Source organism: Oryza glaberrima, chromosome 3, assembly GCF_000147395.1.
Source record: "Oryza glaberrima chromosome 3, OglaRS2, whole genome shotgun sequence".
NCBI classification, from domain to species: domain Eukaryota; kingdom Viridiplantae; phylum Streptophyta; class Magnoliopsida; order Poales; family Poaceae; genus Oryza; species Oryza glaberrima.
The window spans coordinates 25785408-25804619 of NC_068328.1; the positions used below are offsets into that span (position 1 = coordinate 25785408).

At 42.1% G+C, this 19212-nt stretch overlaps 1 protein-coding gene and 1 long non-coding RNA gene across 2 annotated transcripts; both read right to left on the reverse strand.

The window, feature by feature from the left end:
• Positions 1-4410: 4410 nt before the first annotated feature.
• On the reverse strand, positions 4411-7246 carry LOC127768585 (uncharacterized). Its single transcript, XR_008016602.1, has 3 exons — positions 6676-7246; positions 6489-6577; positions 4411-4896 (listed from the first exon to the last, which is right to left on the reverse strand). It is a non-coding gene; the product is annotated as an uncharacterized LOC127768585 (long non-coding RNA).
• Positions 7247-12082: 4836 nt separating this feature from the next.
• On the reverse strand, positions 12083-17283 carry LOC127767779 (BTB/POZ domain and ankyrin repeat-containing protein NPR3). Its single transcript, XM_052293221.1, has 4 exons — positions 16039-17283; positions 15064-15823; positions 14417-14608; positions 12083-14295 (listed from the first exon to the last, which is right to left on the reverse strand). Exons 1-4 carry the CDS (start codon positions 16564-16566, stop codon positions 14018-14020), a joined length of 1758 nt encoding a protein of 585 aa, XP_052149181.1. The 5' UTR covers positions 16567-17283; the 3' UTR covers positions 12083-14017.
• Positions 17284-19212: the final 1929 nt, after the last annotated feature.

Here is a 19212-nt window from a genome sequence, read left to right on the forward strand (position 1 = left end):
TCGATCGACGGCCGCGGCCGCGACGTGGACGGGAATGCTCGCTGCGGGCAAGCTGTCGGTGTCGGCGGAGCTGCTACCCCAGTGGAGTATATTTATTGTGCTAGCTAGCATGTGCTGCTGCTTCTGCCGCTGCTTTTAAGATATTCTCCTCAGGAGTTAGGAGTGGTTTTAATTTTAGGGAAAAAAACGAATTACCACCCTTAACTCCTACGGTCGATCGAATTATCCTCTTCAACTTAAAAATAAGATCTTTTACATCCTCAACTATTTAAACCGAATAAATAACTCTCTAACTTAATCTAAAGTGGTTTTGATCCTACGTGGCATCCGTACGTATCACAGTCTAGTCATTTATCTTTTTTTAAAAAAAATCAGTTGGACCCACCAGTCAGATCTCTTCCATATCACTCTCTCTCTCTCTCCTATGTTACTCAATCCACACCCTCCTCTCTCCATCCTCTCGGATTCCTCCCTCGCTGAAGCACGTGGCAGCGTCCATCCGTCGAGCTCAGCAGGGCTTCTTCCTCCTCCTCGACTCAGCAAGTAGGCCGTCGCGCCACCGCTCTCCCTCCACATGCGCTTGCCTTGGAGTCGGTGGCATCTTACCTGCCGCCACCTTGCGTTGGAGGTCGATGACTGCCTCCTCAAGCTCGAGCGCTGCAGCTTCCTCGCGTCGAAGGCCGAGGAGGATATGCGCGCCAACGGCCGCCTCCTCAAGCACGAGCTCTGCAGCTTCCCTGCATCGGAGGCCACCAAGGTCAGGAGGACGGGGAGAAGCAACGGAGGTTGCCACGAGACACGCAACGGTCGCCAGCCTCGATGGAAGGGGCAACGGTGTTGGAGGTCGACGAGGATATGTGCGACGGTTGGGAGGGGCAACGGTGAGGTCAGGGAGGATGGGCAGTACTAGCAAAGATCGAGGAAGAGAGCAAGAAGTCACTGGATCATCCCAGCCGGCTAACCTATTCTTTTCCCCTCTTCTTATTTCTTCATTCTCCATTTCCTTCTAAAGCGACGGTCGATGGCGGTGGTCTAGGCTGAGAACGCGGTGGCGAAACCGTTGGTAGCCTTAAGGAGTGCGGTGGATGATGGAGGAAGATGGTGGGCGGTGTAGCGGCTGTAGGATCGAGATGTCGACTAGAGGGGGGTGAATAGGCGATTTAAAAATTAAATAACACCTAATCAAATCTAACCTAAGTTGCTAGGCTTGGTGAGGGTGAACTCTAACTAAACAACTAAGTTATGTTTTGCAAACCTAGGGTGATAGTGGCTCAATTATATCTCTAGGAAAGTAAATTGCACAAATGTAAATGCGACAATCAAATGAGACAATGAGACAAGAGATTTTTCACCGAGGTTCGGAAACTCGCCGGTTTCCTACTCCCCGTTGAGGCGAGCCCAACTCCACCGCTCAACCACGAAGCCACCGCACGCCCCCTTCGTCAAGGGGTGGGCAAGGCGGGAGCCGGCCCACGGAGAGGACTACCCAAGCCTCGATCACTCAGGGTAGTTCTTTCTTCACTCCGAAGGTGGTGAACTCCAAACCACTCACAAACCGGTGCTGGGCCTCCTCCACAATCTTCTCGGAGAGGTCACCGGGCAACTCCTCCACAAGCCGTCTAGGAGGCGGCAACCTCCAAGAGTAACAAGCAATGACCTGGTGTGGAGATGATCAAGTGCCACACTAGCTCTACAATGGAAGCAAATGCACTTGACTCTTGGCTAAACAACCCTCTAACACACTAGATGGATGAACACAAAGCTCAAGTGAGTGTGAGAGAGGTGCAAGGGGTGTATGCAATTGAATTGGGTGCCAAGAGAGCCCCCTTGCTGCTGGTGGGGGAGTATTTATACTCCCACCCACCAAAACTAACCGTTGATGGCGAAATCCCCCAACTTTGTGCTCTGCCGGTCTGACCGAAGGTATGTGGCCAGTCAGACCGTGCTACTCTGCAACGGCTAGAAAACTAGCCGTTGAAGTGCTGTCAGAGGACCCCATCGGCCTGACCGGTCAGACCGACATGGGGTGGCCGGTCAGACCGGCCTCGGCTCGGTCAGACCGCCATCAGCTCGGTCTGACCGACTACGGCTCCGTCGGCTCTGTATCGGCCATCCCGAGCAGCATCATCTCGGCCTCCAGGGGGCCGGTCTGACCGCCACTATGTGGCCGGTCTGACCGCCCCTGGTCAGGCCGAACCCAGTGAATTTGCAAGTGAATGTGTGTGTAATGAAAAAGAGAGCACAAATGAAAATGCAATGACCTAATGTGGCAATTAAAATCATCTCTTTGCTAGGTCATTACCCCTCTTAATAGTACGGCGAAACTAAAATTAAACTAGCAAATTTGATCGCCCTACACCTCGATCAATTCTAAATTAAAGCGCTAGTTTTACCGTCTTCTTTCCCTTTGCTTTGCGCCGTCAATTTTAATCCATCAATAATCATCCATACGCACATATGACGTGGACCTAACTTAAAATGTATAGCTCAAAGACAACGGTTAGTCCACAATTAGTGCTTGTCATTAATTACCAAAATTAATACCGGGGACCTAGATGCTTCAGCGGCGAGGCCACAACGCTTGGGCAACGGTGACGCGCATGCCTGCGTCGCTCGGGTAGGACGAGCTCGCCGGCACCATCCCCGTCGAGTTGCTGTGGTATCATGGGGTGGGGTGGTCAAACCCGGCGAGGTCGTGCCTCCTGTTCAACGGCCATTCAACGGGCAGCTCCTCACCGGCAGCGGCGAGCAACGCTTAGAATTTGACCACCACCGATAGGTCCAGGTCCTCCTCCGCCGCTTAGAAGGAAGAAAGAGGCATGACATGTGGATCTATGTTATGTTTTACTAGATTGCCACATGTACCGTCTTAAGTCAAAACCGTCCAAAATAGTGTTTAGGGGGTTATGAATCCGGTTTGAAATGTTCGGGCTGTAGAATATCTGGTTTCATAGTTTATGGGGTAACTTGATTGATCTAATAGTTCAGGAGTAATTCGTATGTTTTTCTTTAATTTATGCATATATGGATTTCCTTTTACGTTCACCGTAAAAAGTTTCAAGATCAAATTTAGATGCCAGTTCTAATCAACCATGACATTCTAATATTGTGTTTTTTCTATTTATTTTTTTTTCAAATTTGATCACGTGTTCTAAAGGATAAGTTTCACGATTGAAGTTAGGGGATGTTTAGATTCAGGGTGTAAAGTTTTGGCGTGTCACATCGGGTATTATATAGAGCGTCGCATGGGGTGTTCGGACACTAATAAAAAAAACTAATTACAGAATCCGTCGGTAAAACCGCAAGATGAATTTGTTAAGCCTAATTAATCTGCCATTAGCAAATGTTTACTGTAGCACCACATTGTCAAATCATGGAGTAATTAGGCTAAAGATTCGTCTCGCAAATTAGTCGCAATATGTGCAATTAGTTATTTTTTGCCTATATTTAACACTCTATATAGGTGTTCAAACGTTCGATGTGACATGATGAAATATAATTAGATCCCAGTTCGTTTCCCTCGTCGTGAGAGGGTACGTACGCACCAAACTAATTAATGTGCACCGAATTGGTTATCTTGGATCACGCATTAGGGCAACCACAATGTGTGCTAAAAGTGACCTTAAGCAATAAATAACTCTACAGTATATCACCTTAAACATTTTGTAAAAGTGGACCATAAGAATCTGACATCAAAAATGAGCATTAGCCTTATGGTGTGGCAACAAAGACTATAGAATACAATACTTTTGTGATATGCTGTTCACGCTAGTACTTTCGGGGAATTTTTATTGTGCAAAGAGTTTCACAGGAGGATAAGAAGTGATTTTTTTATCCTTCGGTTTTTTGTCCTTCGGTGGGACCCATTGGGACCTAGCTTATTTTCTCCCATAGGCACAGCCATTGTGGATATGGACATAGCTAATGCTTACTTATAGCGGGTCCCACATATATAACTGATGGAACCATAAGCATTGGCTTTGCCCTTAATCAGTTTGTCGTCCAACAAGAACATTGGTAATAGTCGTCGGACTGTTGGGCATGTACCGTGGCCAAAACAATCGCTACTGGAGTATATAAGATAAAAAAACTACTAATTATATTGGATGAGCTCATCCGGTTAAATTGGTCAAATTGGCCGGATAAGAAATTAAGAATATCCATCATTACTAATAATCTTAATCATTAGTAATTAATTAATGATAATTGATACATTTGGTTGTTAATTTTTTATTAACTAGTAACGTGCCCGTGCTACGCAACAGTGGCATAATATTTGGTTAATAAATCATTAAATTTCATGAAAGTAAAATTAATTTTCTTAGAATCAGAGCGGAAATTCAGTGCAAGTCATATAAAAATAGATTTAAGACAATGCAAAATTATCATATTGTCTGGAAAAATAATAATTAAGAACATCCACAATTATATATAATCACTTTAATACATATTTGAAGATAACATATGCCCACATAAAAAATTGATAAAGGGCTATTCCATTAACATGTGGGCATAAACAAGTAACCAGGTGGAGCAGGGCTGCTACAGCAAGTGATTGGAGCTTATCTTTCCCTGGGCGTTCGGTGTGACCAAGTAGATAGAAAGAGAACTTCAGAAAAGAATATCAACACAGATAGAATGAAATTTTTCTCTAGAAGAACAATACAGCTCGACCACAATGAGTAAATTTGAGGGAAAAAAAATCAGATCTGCTCATAGATGGGGGCAGTAGGACGTGTGGAAGGGCTTCAATGTAACGGCAAAGATGTGAGGCGGCTATAGGTAGGACGGTGATAGTCAATACAGCAGGGATGCCATCCTACTTCTCATAGGGGAGGCTGTGCTCTTCATCAGTCTTCAGGGACGACGCAAGTCATCACTGTCGCTGCTGTTGATCTGCTGGATTGTACATTGAACAGCAACAAGATGAATTTCATGAGCATAAATGGTAAAATAATGTAGCTACATTCTCTTTCTGAATCTACCCAGTTTAACTCTCTTGCAAAGTTGTATAGCCAATATTTTAAGCCATACTTTCCGTCTGAATAAAAAGATAAAAAGATAAAGTGTTGATCTCTCTGAATCCTAAACTTGAAAACAATATCGTGAGCCATAATTTCTTCCAAAAAAAGTTACAACCAGTAGTATTTGGATTCTTTTTACTGTATATTGACCTAGCTACTATTCTCTGCAAGTTTAAGATTCAGCCCTCCGTCTTTAGTCCATAAATGTTCCTCTTACTATTTTATTCTTTGATAACATCAAGGATGTTGGTGTGGAACCTCAACATCCATCATACAGGTAGTGAAACAGAACTATCTTAATTAGATAAATAACTATATGCTTCTTATACCTACTATCTTAACAAGAAGGATAACTACATGCTTTTTATACCTCAATTTGTCACCAGAAAGCTCAATTTCTATTGGGTCCTGTATGAACTGTAGGGGACGATCCTGGGTGACAACCAATTGCTAAACTGATTGGTGAATAATGTGAATGGACCTTTTTTTTCATTCAGTAGGCAAGCCTCAGTTTTCATAAATGTGTTTTTAGCTTCCTTCGTACACTTTAAATGAAGATGCAACAAAGAAAAAAAAAAGGTTCATCATTATCCCCTTGTCTAAAATGCCAACTTTTTCAAATATGTTTTCCTCGTATTAGTCCAAAATGTTCTAGCTAAGAGCATCAGACAAAAACTTAATCAACGGTTGTTACCAATTCATGACCATGAAAAGGTTCGAGATGCAATCCAAATGACAAACATGAGATTTTGAAAAAAAGGAAATGGCCATGGCACATTTCTACTGAAGTAAGTATGTCTGTGGAATGCATGTAGCTATAAAAACCATTTGTTGTGATATAATATTTGATAGTGTACAGCTAACATGCAGTTAAATTCAGTAGTACTTTAGTGACAAGAAGAAATTTTTTACCATATCAAAAACCAAGTCCTAACAGCCAATGTCGAGCATAATTACAGAACATCTATCGGCAGCAAGGCAGAAACATTTTCTCCTTGCAGCAGGTATGGACTGATAGTTTCAGCAAGGTCTGCAAATACACTAATGAAGGGCCTAAATACTTTCTGAGAAAAAGTAGTTAACAAGGTTATTATTCTAATTTCTCTGCCACTAAATTCAATTACTAAAAGTCAAACATGATTTCTTCAAATCGGAACTAATTTCAACAAAAAGAAAAGCAAAGCATTTCTGAATCTAACACCTAACAGTAGAGTATTTTCTGAAGATCAGTTCAGGAGCAATCAATTAATTAGTCCCAATTCTCGCATGGATTAGGATCACATAGATGGTCCATAGAGCAAATCTTAGGAGCTGAACAATGTTCATCTAAGTTGACCACTAAATGCTAATGAACTTAAAAATCCTAGAGTGTTTTAGACTTTCAGTTGCCATGGTGTAAGTTAGTATCTGATAGAACTGAACTTGTGGCCACATATTTTGTGAATTTGATGGTAGTTCGCATACCATCGATGGTAAACAACCCATATGAGCACCAAAAGGATTCATCGCTGTGAGGATCACCACCACTGGGATTTGGGTCGCCGCCAACTGGGCTGCTAAGAATTTGACAGTCAGGATCCAGTTGCTAAGAATTTGCAATAGCTCATAAAAGAACATGACAGCAAAATTTCCATTAGAGTAAGTTGCGTACGCAAAGTACATGGGCACAGTACACCTCCAGGTCGCCATGCCCTTAACATAAGCAATCTAGTGGCTGATGACAAAATTCCTCCTTGTTGTGCTTCTGCAAAGGATGAAGGAGAAGTAACATTTGCAGGAAAAGGTAGGCGTCCATAGATCCTATACAGCATATACATAAGACAAATGTTGAAAAAAAATCACTCAAAGATTGTACCATGCGACCACCCGACACCGACCCCGCCGCTACACCCGCTCCCAAGCGGCACGAGCACGACGCCGAAGCGGCAGTAGTGGAGGGAGGCACCGCTGGCGATGGTAGAGGGGGAGATGATTGAAGAGGTCAACCCGATGATCCGACGACGACAACACTCGCTCCAACGATGTCCGCCACGGGATGGGGTGATTGGAAGCCGGGATTTGGGGGTGTGGATTGAGACGGGATTTTGAGTTGGGGAGGCGGCTGAGGATGTTGGGAAGAGCCGCAGCGCCGACATGGATGGAGGAGGCGCGGGCGGCTAGGGCAGGAGGAGATGGGCAGCAGATGCGGCCGGGCGCGAGGGCAACGGGCAGATGCGGCAGGGAATCGGTGGTAGGCGGCGCGATGGAGAGGGAGGGGGCAACTCGAAGATGAGCGAGGGGGGCACGATGTGGAGGGAGGACGACCGGAGAAGGAGGCGCGAGTTGGGCGGGATAGGGATGGGGATGGGGATGCGGCGCAGCGAGGAGGAGGGGATGGGGGGCCGGGGAGGGCAATGCCGATCGGGGAGAGGAGAAGGGGTGGATCGTGGGAGATATCTCATCCGTTGATGTCCGTGAGAGCATTCTTCTTTGATTGTTAACCCTTTGGTTTTTTAGGACTCACCACCACCACTACGAGAATTTTTTAAGTAGTAAAGATAAAGATTTAAGATTAGTTAAATGGCTCGACCTGAACTGTTTGAGATAACCTCAACTCCAACGGATATCCGGACAAAATAAAATTGATGATAGCCATAAAACTGTTATGCATGTTCAATAGCCGAAACAATTAATTGTTCTCATTGTACAGTGTACATCTCTACATTGAAACCTGAAAACAGCCGAAATTCAATGTATAGAGACATTACAACATTTAATACCAGTCTTGTCTGTCTCGTGTATTATGGCTAAGCCATCTCTCCTCAAATAAACATACTCCATATACTACGTACTTTCTTTCCGTTCATTAGAGCAGTCCCAACCCATAACACTAGACATGGTTTCCATAAACTCCACATTATCAAGAAACTAGTACTAGACACTACTCTTCTAATGCAAACACCACTATTCCATACTTCAATTTAATACTACTTATCTCACATAATGTCTTGGATGTTATGTAGAAACCATGTCTCATGCAAGACATGGTTTCCTTCTCTTTCCTCATTTATTCACTTGACACATCATTTTTTTTTGTCCTAGGTGGCAACTTATTTAATGCTATGGACACCATCCTAGTCATTAGGTTGGGAATGCCCTTATTCATCTATGTTAGCATGGATGGAACCAAGACTAGCTAGGCAAAGTTCTTGCCTGACTTCCTAATTCTATGTAAATCCTATTAAATGTGTATGTAAAATTCAAATATTTAACATAGTTAGAAAAAAAATCTTTAGTGGAGAGACTTTGGCTTGAAGAATTGTTGGCTAGCTTCACCCCTTATCGGTAAAACAGAATAAATTCTACTTATGCTCGCTACGTCGTCTGCACTTTTTCTACTGTTGCTCACTCTTCCTTACCAGCAACAGTAGAAAATGTGCAGATTGTGTGGCTCTACCTGAAGACTGAAAAAGATATATATATATAGAAACAAACAGAATAATTTCCTACTATGCTACTAAAATTTACTTAATCTCTTATTTGTCGCCTATTCTCCTAAGTCCCAACGACATGTGGATCCAGATGTCAACAAGACATTAGTGGTATAAAAGGGATTAGGTGAAATTTTTAGTGGCATCGAAGAAATTACACCTAAGCATATGTACAATTATTCTGAAACAGAATATATATAGGATGCTGAAGAAATGGTATTAGGCCAAAGGTGCAAACGTGAAAATTTAAGTCACTCCAAATTTACTGCCCTCCATTTTTATATCATGTTGATTAGTTGAAAAAAATAAAGGAAGTATTATCGTTCCCCTTGTGTGCTTTAATTTAGGATCAGATGGACAGAATCGATGTATTGGTGGGTTTTCCTTGGGTTCTCTCTCCCTCCTGCCGTCATGTTATAATGACCGTGTAGATTTCTCTCTCTCGGATAATTTGCAATAATTTTCCCTTCATGACTAGTCATGGTTACAAAACTTCGGTTAATAATTTTTGTTTGTCCTTCTCTATCAATACAAAGGCGGCAAGTTTTTGCCTTCTTAAATAATAATAATAATAATAATAATTTTTTTCTTTTAAGTCTATACATGACTTACATATTACTCCCTCTTTATGGTGCATCTGAACCATATGTACAACTTATATCCGATTAAAGCAAGTACAGGCATAGGTTGTCTCTTGCCTGGACCAACGTGGTAAGAACACAAGTTCAATAATTGGTGGATGTGACACAGTTGGACGTGAGTTGTATGACCTAGTTGTCCATACACGCCACATGTATCCGGACAACTTTTAGTTAAGTACCTAGACGAGGTAGTATATGGCAACCTAGTACATGATTAACATATCATTGTACTAAGTTAGAATAGAAGGAATACATGACTATTAGGAAGAAGTTGACAAAATAGGATGGCAGTAGAAGGGGCATTAGGAAAACACTATGCCAAGACAAGATATGTCTTAATTGAGGAAAAAAAAAACACATACATACAAACCTTCATGTATTACACCGTACGTGCATACCAACTAATTAATTTGTCAAAGTTTCTACTATTAGAACTGTCAAAATTTATATTTGATGTGGCTAAAATATGATTTATTTGAGATTAAGACTTTAAATATAAATATAATAATATTTAAAGTAGACTGTGTTCTTTTGGGGAGATTGGAACCCTTTCTTCCGACACGCAAAACCGAGCGGTGGATTAGCTTATGATTAGTTAAGTATTAGCTTAAAAAACTAAAAAAAAACTGATTAATATGAGTTTTAAAGCAATTTCCTATAGATTTACTTTTTTAAAAAAATACATCATTTAATAGTTCGGGAAGCGTGCACGCGTAAAAATGGAGGAGGAGAAGTTGAGAAAGTGTAGCATAGGATGCGGTCATATGACTTTTTTAAAAAAAAATGATGATATATAATAGTTTTAAAATTTTCGATGGGATGCACATCCTTTACAGTATTGCTGATACAGTAGCGCCCACACGTCATTGTCTGCTACTGCATCAGCAGTACTGTAGACAATCCCCACTGTTTTCGATGGTGTATGCAAGTGCTCCCTTAGTTGAGAGCAAGAGAAAAATTCTCTAAACAATTGTTATATCATCTTAGTGGAGAGAGAATTTAAGTTTTCGATTCTACTATATGGGCCTTGTTTAGTTCCAAACTTTTTCTTCGAACTTTCAACTTTTCCATCACATCGTTCCAATTTCAATCAAACTTTTAATTTTAACGTGAAGTAAACACACCCATGTTCTTTGTGCGATAAAAAAAAGGGAGTAGCTATATTTATGGCGCCATATTTTTCACCAAAAAATAGTCAGCATGTATTTACATTTGTAAGTTTCAAAATTACATAGTAATTACATGTGTAAGTGGGGTGTAAATTTGTATAAAGTATAGTATGCATACGTGTAAAACCTTGACCTAATAAAGACGTTAAGCTTTAATTAATCATGTTGGCAGCCGCAACGTTAGCCTGCCATAGCAATATGCACGGACAGGATCGCATTGGCACGGGACAAAGGAAATCGGACGCTTCAAAACGCCGACTGTGATGGAGGAGAAAATGTGTCGACACAATTCTAGCGATTCCGAAAAAAAATAGAACCGTTAATGGATAGTCAGCGGTCATATTGGAAGAAGTCAAGCCCTCGATTCCATTTTCCGCGGGCCATGTGTCGTGGACACGATCGTGCAAGTGGGCCGCAGGGCCGGCCCGTACTGGTACGTGGCGTGAGCGAGCAAGGCAGAAAAAAAGGAACTGAAAAAAAAAAAGAACTAAGGGGATTGAAAGTTTACACGAGGGAATTGATGGTGAGATTAAGATGGGAATTTGATTTTTCATCCCAGTCTCTTGTTTGGTAGAGGTGGTGGAAATTAATAGGGAGTTTAGTTGGAGATTAGATCATTAATAAAAACGGATGACTGAGATTTGTTTAGGCGAAGTAAAGGAGGAATTCCCTCCCAATTACGTGCCCTTACCCAGGTATTGAAAAGGAGGGAGTTCATTCCTCAATTCCTCATCCCCATCCCACCAAAATTCCCATGTCCTCCAACCAAACAAAACAGTTAATAGCCTCATCTCTTTAAACTCTCAATCCCTTCTAGAAACTCCCTCCAACCAAACAGATTATACAATTGCTTGTCCCGTCGACATATGAAAAAACTAGTAGTAGAAAGATTGGTTGACTTGCATGCGTCCCAAACACTTTCAACGAACCACATTTGAAGTCCCATCCCACACAAGTAGAGCCCATTATCAACTACTCCTTCCGTTTTTCCAAGAACGATAATATCAATTTTCTACCCCACTCATTTATCTTAAAATAAATTTATTATTAAATAATCATTAATCACTACAACAGATATAAAAACAGATATATTAGGAATATATAAAATATAGAGTAATTCATTGAGATTTAAAAAAATGAAAGTATTTTAGTTTTTTGGTTTCTATTGGTACTATAGGATGGATGATAAATGAATTTATTTTATAAAAAACGGATGGAGTAGAGTAGTACGGAGTACTGCCCCCTCTCAGGACCTGTTTGGTAGAGCTCTAACTCTTAAATTTAGCTCTAGGTGTTGGATCTGGAGTGAAGTTGTGGAATAGTCTAAACCGAGCTCCACCTATCTAGTTTATTTTATGATAGTACTCCATCCAGCTTCGTTTTTATTTTAAGTGGAGCTGAAACTATTTTATTAGAGAGCTATAGCTGTGCCAGAGAAACCTCAGTAATGATGCAACTAGTACTAGTAATTAGCATGTGAGGCCCAACGACTGCAGCGGCGAGGACGATGATGCTAGTCCGTGCAAAGTGCTCGTGTGAAACGGACATGGAACCAACCACAATCAAACAGCCAGCCAGATGGAGATTGGGGAGTATCTAATGCCCTGGCTGGTACTTGGCTGTACATATACTCCTGATTGGAGAGTACAACGTATCACGCACAGCATTACAGAATGAAACTATTCCCTCCGTCCAAAAAAAGAAAAAAAAAGACAAACTTTGAGTTTTCGTGTCCAACGTTTGATTGTCCATCTTATTTAAAAGAAATTATAAAAAAATTAAAAAGATAAGTCACACATAAAGTATTAATCATGTTTTTCATGTAACAACAATAAAAATACTAATTATAAAAAATTTCATATAAAACAAACAGTGAAATATTGGACACGGAAACCTAGAGTTTGTCTTTTTTTTTTTATGGAGGGGTAGCTATTATGCCATGTCGCCATCTCATCAATCCTGTGCCATCCATCTGTATCTTCTCCTTGATGATTGAACCATGTCAGCATGCAGCTACAGTAATCTAGGACGGATGATGATGCTATCTGCGCAGTGTTTAGGCGAATCTACTAATCCATTGGATTCAGGCCAACCCGAGTACTTTGCCCTGCAGAGCTGCACGAGTGCTGTGGGGACAGGGAAGAACAGCTCACATGCATGGATGAAAAGAGATGCACTGTAGTTTCTAGTATCACAGATCAAGCATGTGACACCAATCATTTGAGGAGATGAGACCCGAAAGGAAACCGTTTAACTAGTTTAGTTTTGATAACACAGCTTACAATGGACAGTTTTTTTGTTCCGAAAACATTTTGTAGTTTCTCTAGTGCAAATGTACTCTATTGTATCTTCAAATTAGCAAGGACACATTTTCACAATCTATACAATAGTGATGGTGGTGATTCTGCCACCATCACTACTACTTTTACAATTTTACAAAATTAGTCTCTAAAATTTTCCTATATTATGCAATAGTCTAATATTTGTTTGAATGAAGTGGATACCATATATATATATATATTAATTTACCCATATATATATATTAAAAAAGTAATACTAACATATTTGATTAAAAAATATTCTATCTATGACATATTATTATACATTTTCTTTTACTCACAGCAAAACATACGCATTTTGCTAGTCCAGTAAGAAGAGCAAACTAGTAAAACCACCTTAATTATTAACCTGACAGACTTCTTTGCAATGCAAATGTCTAGTGTTTTGCTTTGTCCCACTAGCAAACATTTTATTATATAAATGCATAAAATCGATTCATTGATTATCGTATTAATCTGATTCTGAATTTGGTTCAGTTTAAAGGGAAGAATATCAGTGCCCAAATCAACAGTTTAACACTCACATTCTTACTACTCCAGTTTTCCTTGCAATAGACTAGGGCCACATCCCTGATCCCTCCATAGTACTACCTCCGTCCCAAAAGTTCTCCATATTACAATTGTCATTTGTATAGCTAGAGCCTAGAAGTAGCTAGTATATATTTTAAGAACAGAGGAAGTAGAAAAGAAAGGAACTAAATATACGGTTATATATATAGTAATGCTAAAGTTACCGCATAAACATTTTCAGACATAGTGGAAGTCAATTCGTACCAAAAATTATACTCTACCAGCACTGAACTAGGGTGTGTTTAGTTCCTGAAAAAATTTGGAAGTTTGGGGAAAGTTGGGAGTTTGGAAAAAAAATTGAAAGTTTATGCGTGTAGGAAAATTTTTTATGTGATATGATGTGATAGAAAGTTGAAAGTTTAGGGTAGTTGAGGGTGAACTAAACACGGCCTGAATGGTTAAAACATACAAGAGGGCTACAATCATTGTGAAAGTGAAACTGACCATTGCCAACTTCTTAGCATAATAAAAGCCAATGCCGTACGTCATGTCAGATCACAGCCACTACAAGTAATCACACTACAGTCGTACTGGTAGTAGATATGTTCGCTGCTTTTCTTGGATAAATAGTTGGAATTCCATTGCACCCCTACTTGTCAAAGCAACCTCCCTACTTTCCTTCTCCACCTTTCCTGAAGTTGAGCATGCCGAACAGATTGGACTTAACTACTGATATTACCAATGATAATTAACTTCCACTTTCTAAGGCCCTGTTTACCCCTTTATATCAAGTATATCAAGCATTGGTGGTGAAGATGATGATGTTTCAGAAGCTACACTGCAGATTAGACTTAACTGCTGATATTACCGTGATAGCTTCCCTTTCTTGTTGCCAGGTCTTAACTTTGTCTCATACCTTGGTGATGAAGATGCAGATGTTGAGGAAGATATTGCAGCGCCGGCTGCCTTATCTTTGGTAAAGGCCTTCCGTACATCCTCTCTGAGTTCAGAAAAGCGCATCCTCTTGGTTTGCTGGTCCTCTGCTGTGCCACTTTCAAGCAAGATCAAATCGGTGGATTCTTCATTCAGGAACTTGTCGAGAACTTCTGAACAATGTGGGAAGTATCGTCGTCCGAGTTCAACTGGAACATACAGGAGTTTATTTAGTAACAGCAGAGGACAGGAGTTACTCTGGAAGCTTAATCTGTCAAAATGCCGGAGAATATTAACCATATAGATGCACGATTACGAGTTAAAAATGACCTGTTTTTGTCAAAGCATCAAGGCGTTCTCGCAACCTCCTGTTTTGCATTGTGGGGGTCTCATTTAGGTCAACCTCCTTAAGTTTACTGAAATTAGCAGATGTGAGACCAGCAAACTCTTGAGTTGAGTCAGCTTGTGCTATGCGCATCACAAGTTTGGCTTCCGAAGGGAAAAATATTCTTGCAAAGGCAACTGCATAGACACAGAAATATACTTCAGGAATGATTTTCAGAATTGTGTATTCTAGTCTCTAGCTGGAAAGGCGAAAAAACTACAACATTGTAATCCCAACTGATACTGAATTAGGTTCCTTCTTTTCTGCTGCATTTCATATTAAGTTAGTGAATCATATTGCTATCACAAAAAAAGAAAGAAAGGAAACAAATCATTCAGTAGTCTTTGATGTAGATAATATATGCATATTAGTACCGATAGAACTTATGCCCACTGAGGTTAATGAGAATACAGCAACAAATTAAGCTCATCAGAACATATGCTTGCAAATTGAAGACAAGGAAAAAGCACTAATTTCTCAAAACACATTCCAGGATATAATCAATGAATGGTAAAAGATGGAAAGAAAAACTATTAGTTGTTGCAAACAAGCGTAGCTTCAAAATGACAAACCAAGATAAACATATGCTGACCTCTATTCTCCAAGTTTAGTAGCCTCATGTGAAAATTATCAACCAGCAGAGGTGTAGCAATTGACTCCTCTGCAGACATCTGGTCCTCCAAAATTTGTGGTCTCCTCTTTATTTCTTGCTGTAAGACGCCAATGCACAAGTAAGCCTTGCTTCTCTCCTTGCATTTTTCTGATTTCTCGTTGCGGTCTTTCTCCCTTGTTAATCTCTTGCAGATGGTAAGAGCATCACGTCCATCCTGTGTCCTTTCCAGAACAGAGGCCCCCTTTTCTATAAGCGAAACAATGATATCCGGTTCTCGCCTCATGCAAGCCATGTGGAGCGGCGTGTATCCACTTGAGTTCTTCAGGTTCACATTTGCAGATTCCAGTTTCAGCAATTCTGCTAACACTTTTGGCTCACAGTATGCCGCAGCGTAGTGTATGGCGAATGCATCATCCAAGGTGACCGGGGACTCCTTCAGAAGCATGCCAACAAGATCGACATCATCGGAATCCAAGGCCTTGTGGATGTTTCTGACCCTCTTCTCATGCTCAGGGTCAAGAATGCCACTGTGTGGTTCATCAGGCACGCGAAACTCCTTCAGCTTGGCGTACAGATCATCCGGAAGCCGCTTCTCGAGGTAACGATTGTCCAGGTTCGAGTTGGCAACCCTCTGGATACATTGATTTAGCAGCTCTGGAAGATGGCAGGTGGAGGCAACCACAAGAATTGGCAGTATGTCCTCAGCCAAAGCTTTGTTCACAAAATCAGATAATCGGCGCTGCGACATAAGAACCCCATAGTTAGGACTTAGAGGAGTCCTATTTTTGTCTGTAATTATTCAGCTACTTATTCAACACAAAATGATGAATTGTTTGCAAACACATGCTAATTTGTAGGAAATTTACAACACCATCCAGCAATAAAAATTTTCTGAAACTGAAGTTGCTAGTGAATCATGAGTGCAGAGAACACGTTTGGGTAACAGTTGATTACCTGGAAGAGGGAGACGAGCTCCGAGATCTGGAAGCCGGAGGCGGCGTACGTGGACTCGACGACGAAGTCGATCGCCGGGCGGCACGCGTCGTGGCTGCAGCCGTCGTCCAGGCAGGCGGCGGCCTCGGGGGGCGCCGACCTGAGGCGGCCGGTGTACAGGTAGCCGAGAACGGCGACGAGGGCGTCTCGGCCGATGTGGCGCCCGCCGGGGACCAGCCCGTCGAGGTCCAGCTGCGGCTTGTCGCCGGCGGTGGCGGGGGCGGGGGCGGGGGCGGAGGAGAAGTGGTCGTAGAAGAAGCGGCTCCTGGCGGCGAGGATGCAGCGGTGGACGCCCACGACGGCGCCGCCGCCTCCGGAGGCGAGGACGATCTCGGCGTCGGCGCAGTTGAGAAAGGCGGGGTCGAGGAGGTTCTCGAGGTTCCTGCTGAGGCGGCCGAGGCTGACGGCGTCGATGTCGCCCGGAGCCGGCTGCGGCGGCGGAGGGGACGGCGGCGACGAGGAGGAGAAGCTTATGGTGGACGTCTCCATGGCGAGGAGAGTCTAGAAGGTTCTAGATGCTAGCTAGAAGCTCACTTCTCCCCTCATAATTCTCGCGGTGGTGCACGCGAGAATCCAAACTCCGGTAGGCTCTCCCGATCGAATCCTTTCGCACGACGAGATTCCCCCCACCCAAAATCAAAACGAATCAAAGCCTCAAAAATTTTCTAAACTCCCCGAAACAAAACAAGAACCGCCAAATTAAGCATAAATAAACTTCCCCCCAGAATCCAACAAGAAAGGGTTCAAAGGTTCGCAAAAAAGACCAAACCCAAGAACGGGAAATTCTCCCAGAAAAAGAAAAGAGGTATAAAAAAAAACACACACACACACACTCACTCTCAAAAGCAGCCAAGCAGGCGACCTCCAAGGCAAGCACAGCAAATCGAGCAAAGCAGAGCAGCGCCGCGGGTCATAACCCCACCACACGACACAAGAACCCTACGCGGATCCGGGAGCAGCGAAGTGGGAGCAAAACGAGACGGAAAAAAAGGGAAAAAAACAGCAACAGCAAACGCTGCCTACATCCGCCGCCGGCGCTGCTCTTATCCGGAAATTTCGCGCGTGTATTTTTCTCTCGCTACTCCTCTGCAGCTCTGCTGCCTCCGTGGTCTACTATACGCGGATGGGAAAGAAACAAGAACGTGGGGGGTGGTGAGGTGTGGTGATGCGAGGCCGTGACGGGGCAACCCACGTCACGGGGGTGACGTCGTCGGCGGAAGAGTCGTCGTCTCTTCTGCGAGGAATACTCTCTCCTCTCCTCTTCTGCGCGCTGGGGATTGCTGCCGACTCGATCGATGACTGGCTGCTGGTGTGGTGTGTGGCGTGTGGGGCCCACGTGTCAGTGAGGTGGTGTAGTGGTACAGTGGTGTGGTCGCATGCCTCCGCGGCGGCCGGATCGGAGGAGGAGGTGGGAGGCGACGACCTTGACTTGACTTTGGGAGGGGTGAGCTGTCGTGGGGGAGAATTTACTGGGTGAAAGACTATACTCCCCTCCAGTACGAAAGGAAGTGAAAACCGAATGAATTAGGAATAGTACCCAGTACAACATGATTAGGCACTTGAGTATGGCTTAAAGTACATTATAGTTACGTTATTCTATTTTTTTTGCAACACGTGGTTTTAATTTTATAGAATTTGTAGGACTGCTACTTGATCTTTACTCACTCGTCCCTGAAATAAAAGATAACTTTTAAAGATAAATCTAAAGAAATACTTGTGTAGATTTATCTCAAAAGGTCAGTTTTTCGTAGAACGAAGGATGCAATTTATAAAAATATATATATTTTTTTTCTATGGTTAAAAAATTAATATTGCCTGTAAGTACTTTGAAGCATGAACATAACAAATAACAAATATAGTACTCCCCCGTCCTAAAATATAAGAAGTTGGACACGGTTATTAAGAAAGTAGATAGAAATGAGTGGTGGAGGGTTGTGATTGGATGTGCAGTGAAGGTAGGTGGAAAAAGTAAATGGTGGAGGGTTATGATTGGTTGGGAAGAGAATGTTGGTGGATAAGTGGTTATATTTTAGGACAAATCTTAAGAGCTAAAAGTTGTTATATTTTGAGATGGATGGAGTATGGTTTTATTCACTAAATGTACTTATATGTTATACTATGTTAGTATAATGTACAAGTAGTGATGGACATCTTTCGAGTTAGACTTGCTAAAATCAAAACATTTTTCCCCACATGAACGGATGGAGCATACTCCATGGTTTGGCTTGTTGCATGTATCATCTCCTAATCCTATAGTGACAAGGCTCAAACGTGTGCCACAGGATGTGAACAGTTAGGCACGCGGAGCAACTGAATTACTGTACTACAGTACCCAATTTCATGCCCTCTCATAAAGAAGTTCCTAGATGGAGTAGAATCTAATCCTAAAAAATGTTGTACGTACTACTACATGAAAAAGGGGATATTATCGGACGAAACACGGGTTAAAACGAACATACTTTTGATGAGCATTTATACGCCGGCTTTAAGCCTTTAACTTAACACCAATACTCCTACCTCTCTGCGTGTGGGGGAGGGGGGGGTTCACACACTTTCCCATCCTATCCATATCTCAAGCCTAACACTAATAGAGCGACAACCCGTGTAAGGCTTAAGGCTTAGGCTCAGACAGAGCCGTATCAATAAGCACAAAGTAATCGAATCGGTGGTGTTTGGATCCATAGACTTAACTTTAGTCCCTGTATTTAGACACTTATTTAGAGTATTAAATATAGATTACTTACAAATTTAATTACATAAATGAAAGCTAATTTGCGAGACAAATTTTTAAAACCTAATTAATCCATAATTAAAGAATGTTTACTGTAGCATCACATAGGCTAATCATGGATTAATTAGGCTCAATAGATTCGTCTCGCGAATTAGTCTAAGATTATGGATGTGTTTTATTAATAGTCTATGTTCAATATTTATAATTAGTGTCCAAATATCCGATGTGATAGTGACTTAAAAGTTTTAGGCCCGTCTAAACAGGGTCTCACGTAGCCACCCATCCATCACGATTAACTGAAGAGAGAGAGTCGCTGGTGGAGTGCGGACCACCATCCCGATTCGAGCCAAGATTGCCGAGTGCCGACATCATCCGATCCTCCTCAATCGCCGCCTCGGCGCCGT

Bases quoted from the DNA above. Each gene is read 5' to 3' on its own strand.
- LOC127767779 (XM_052293221.1), bottom strand. From the start codon at position 16,566: ATGGAGACGTCCACCATAAGCTTCTCCTCCTCGTCGCCGCCGTCCCCT. The intron at 15,824-16,038 runs GTAATCAACTGT...CTTATGTCGCAG, and splicing joins AGCTCGTCTCCCTCTTCCAG to CGCCGATTATCTGATTTTGT. The intron at 14,609-15,063 runs GTCAGCATATGT...GTGTCTATGCAG, and splicing joins ACTAAACTTGGAGAATAGAG to TTGCCTTTGCAAGAATATTT.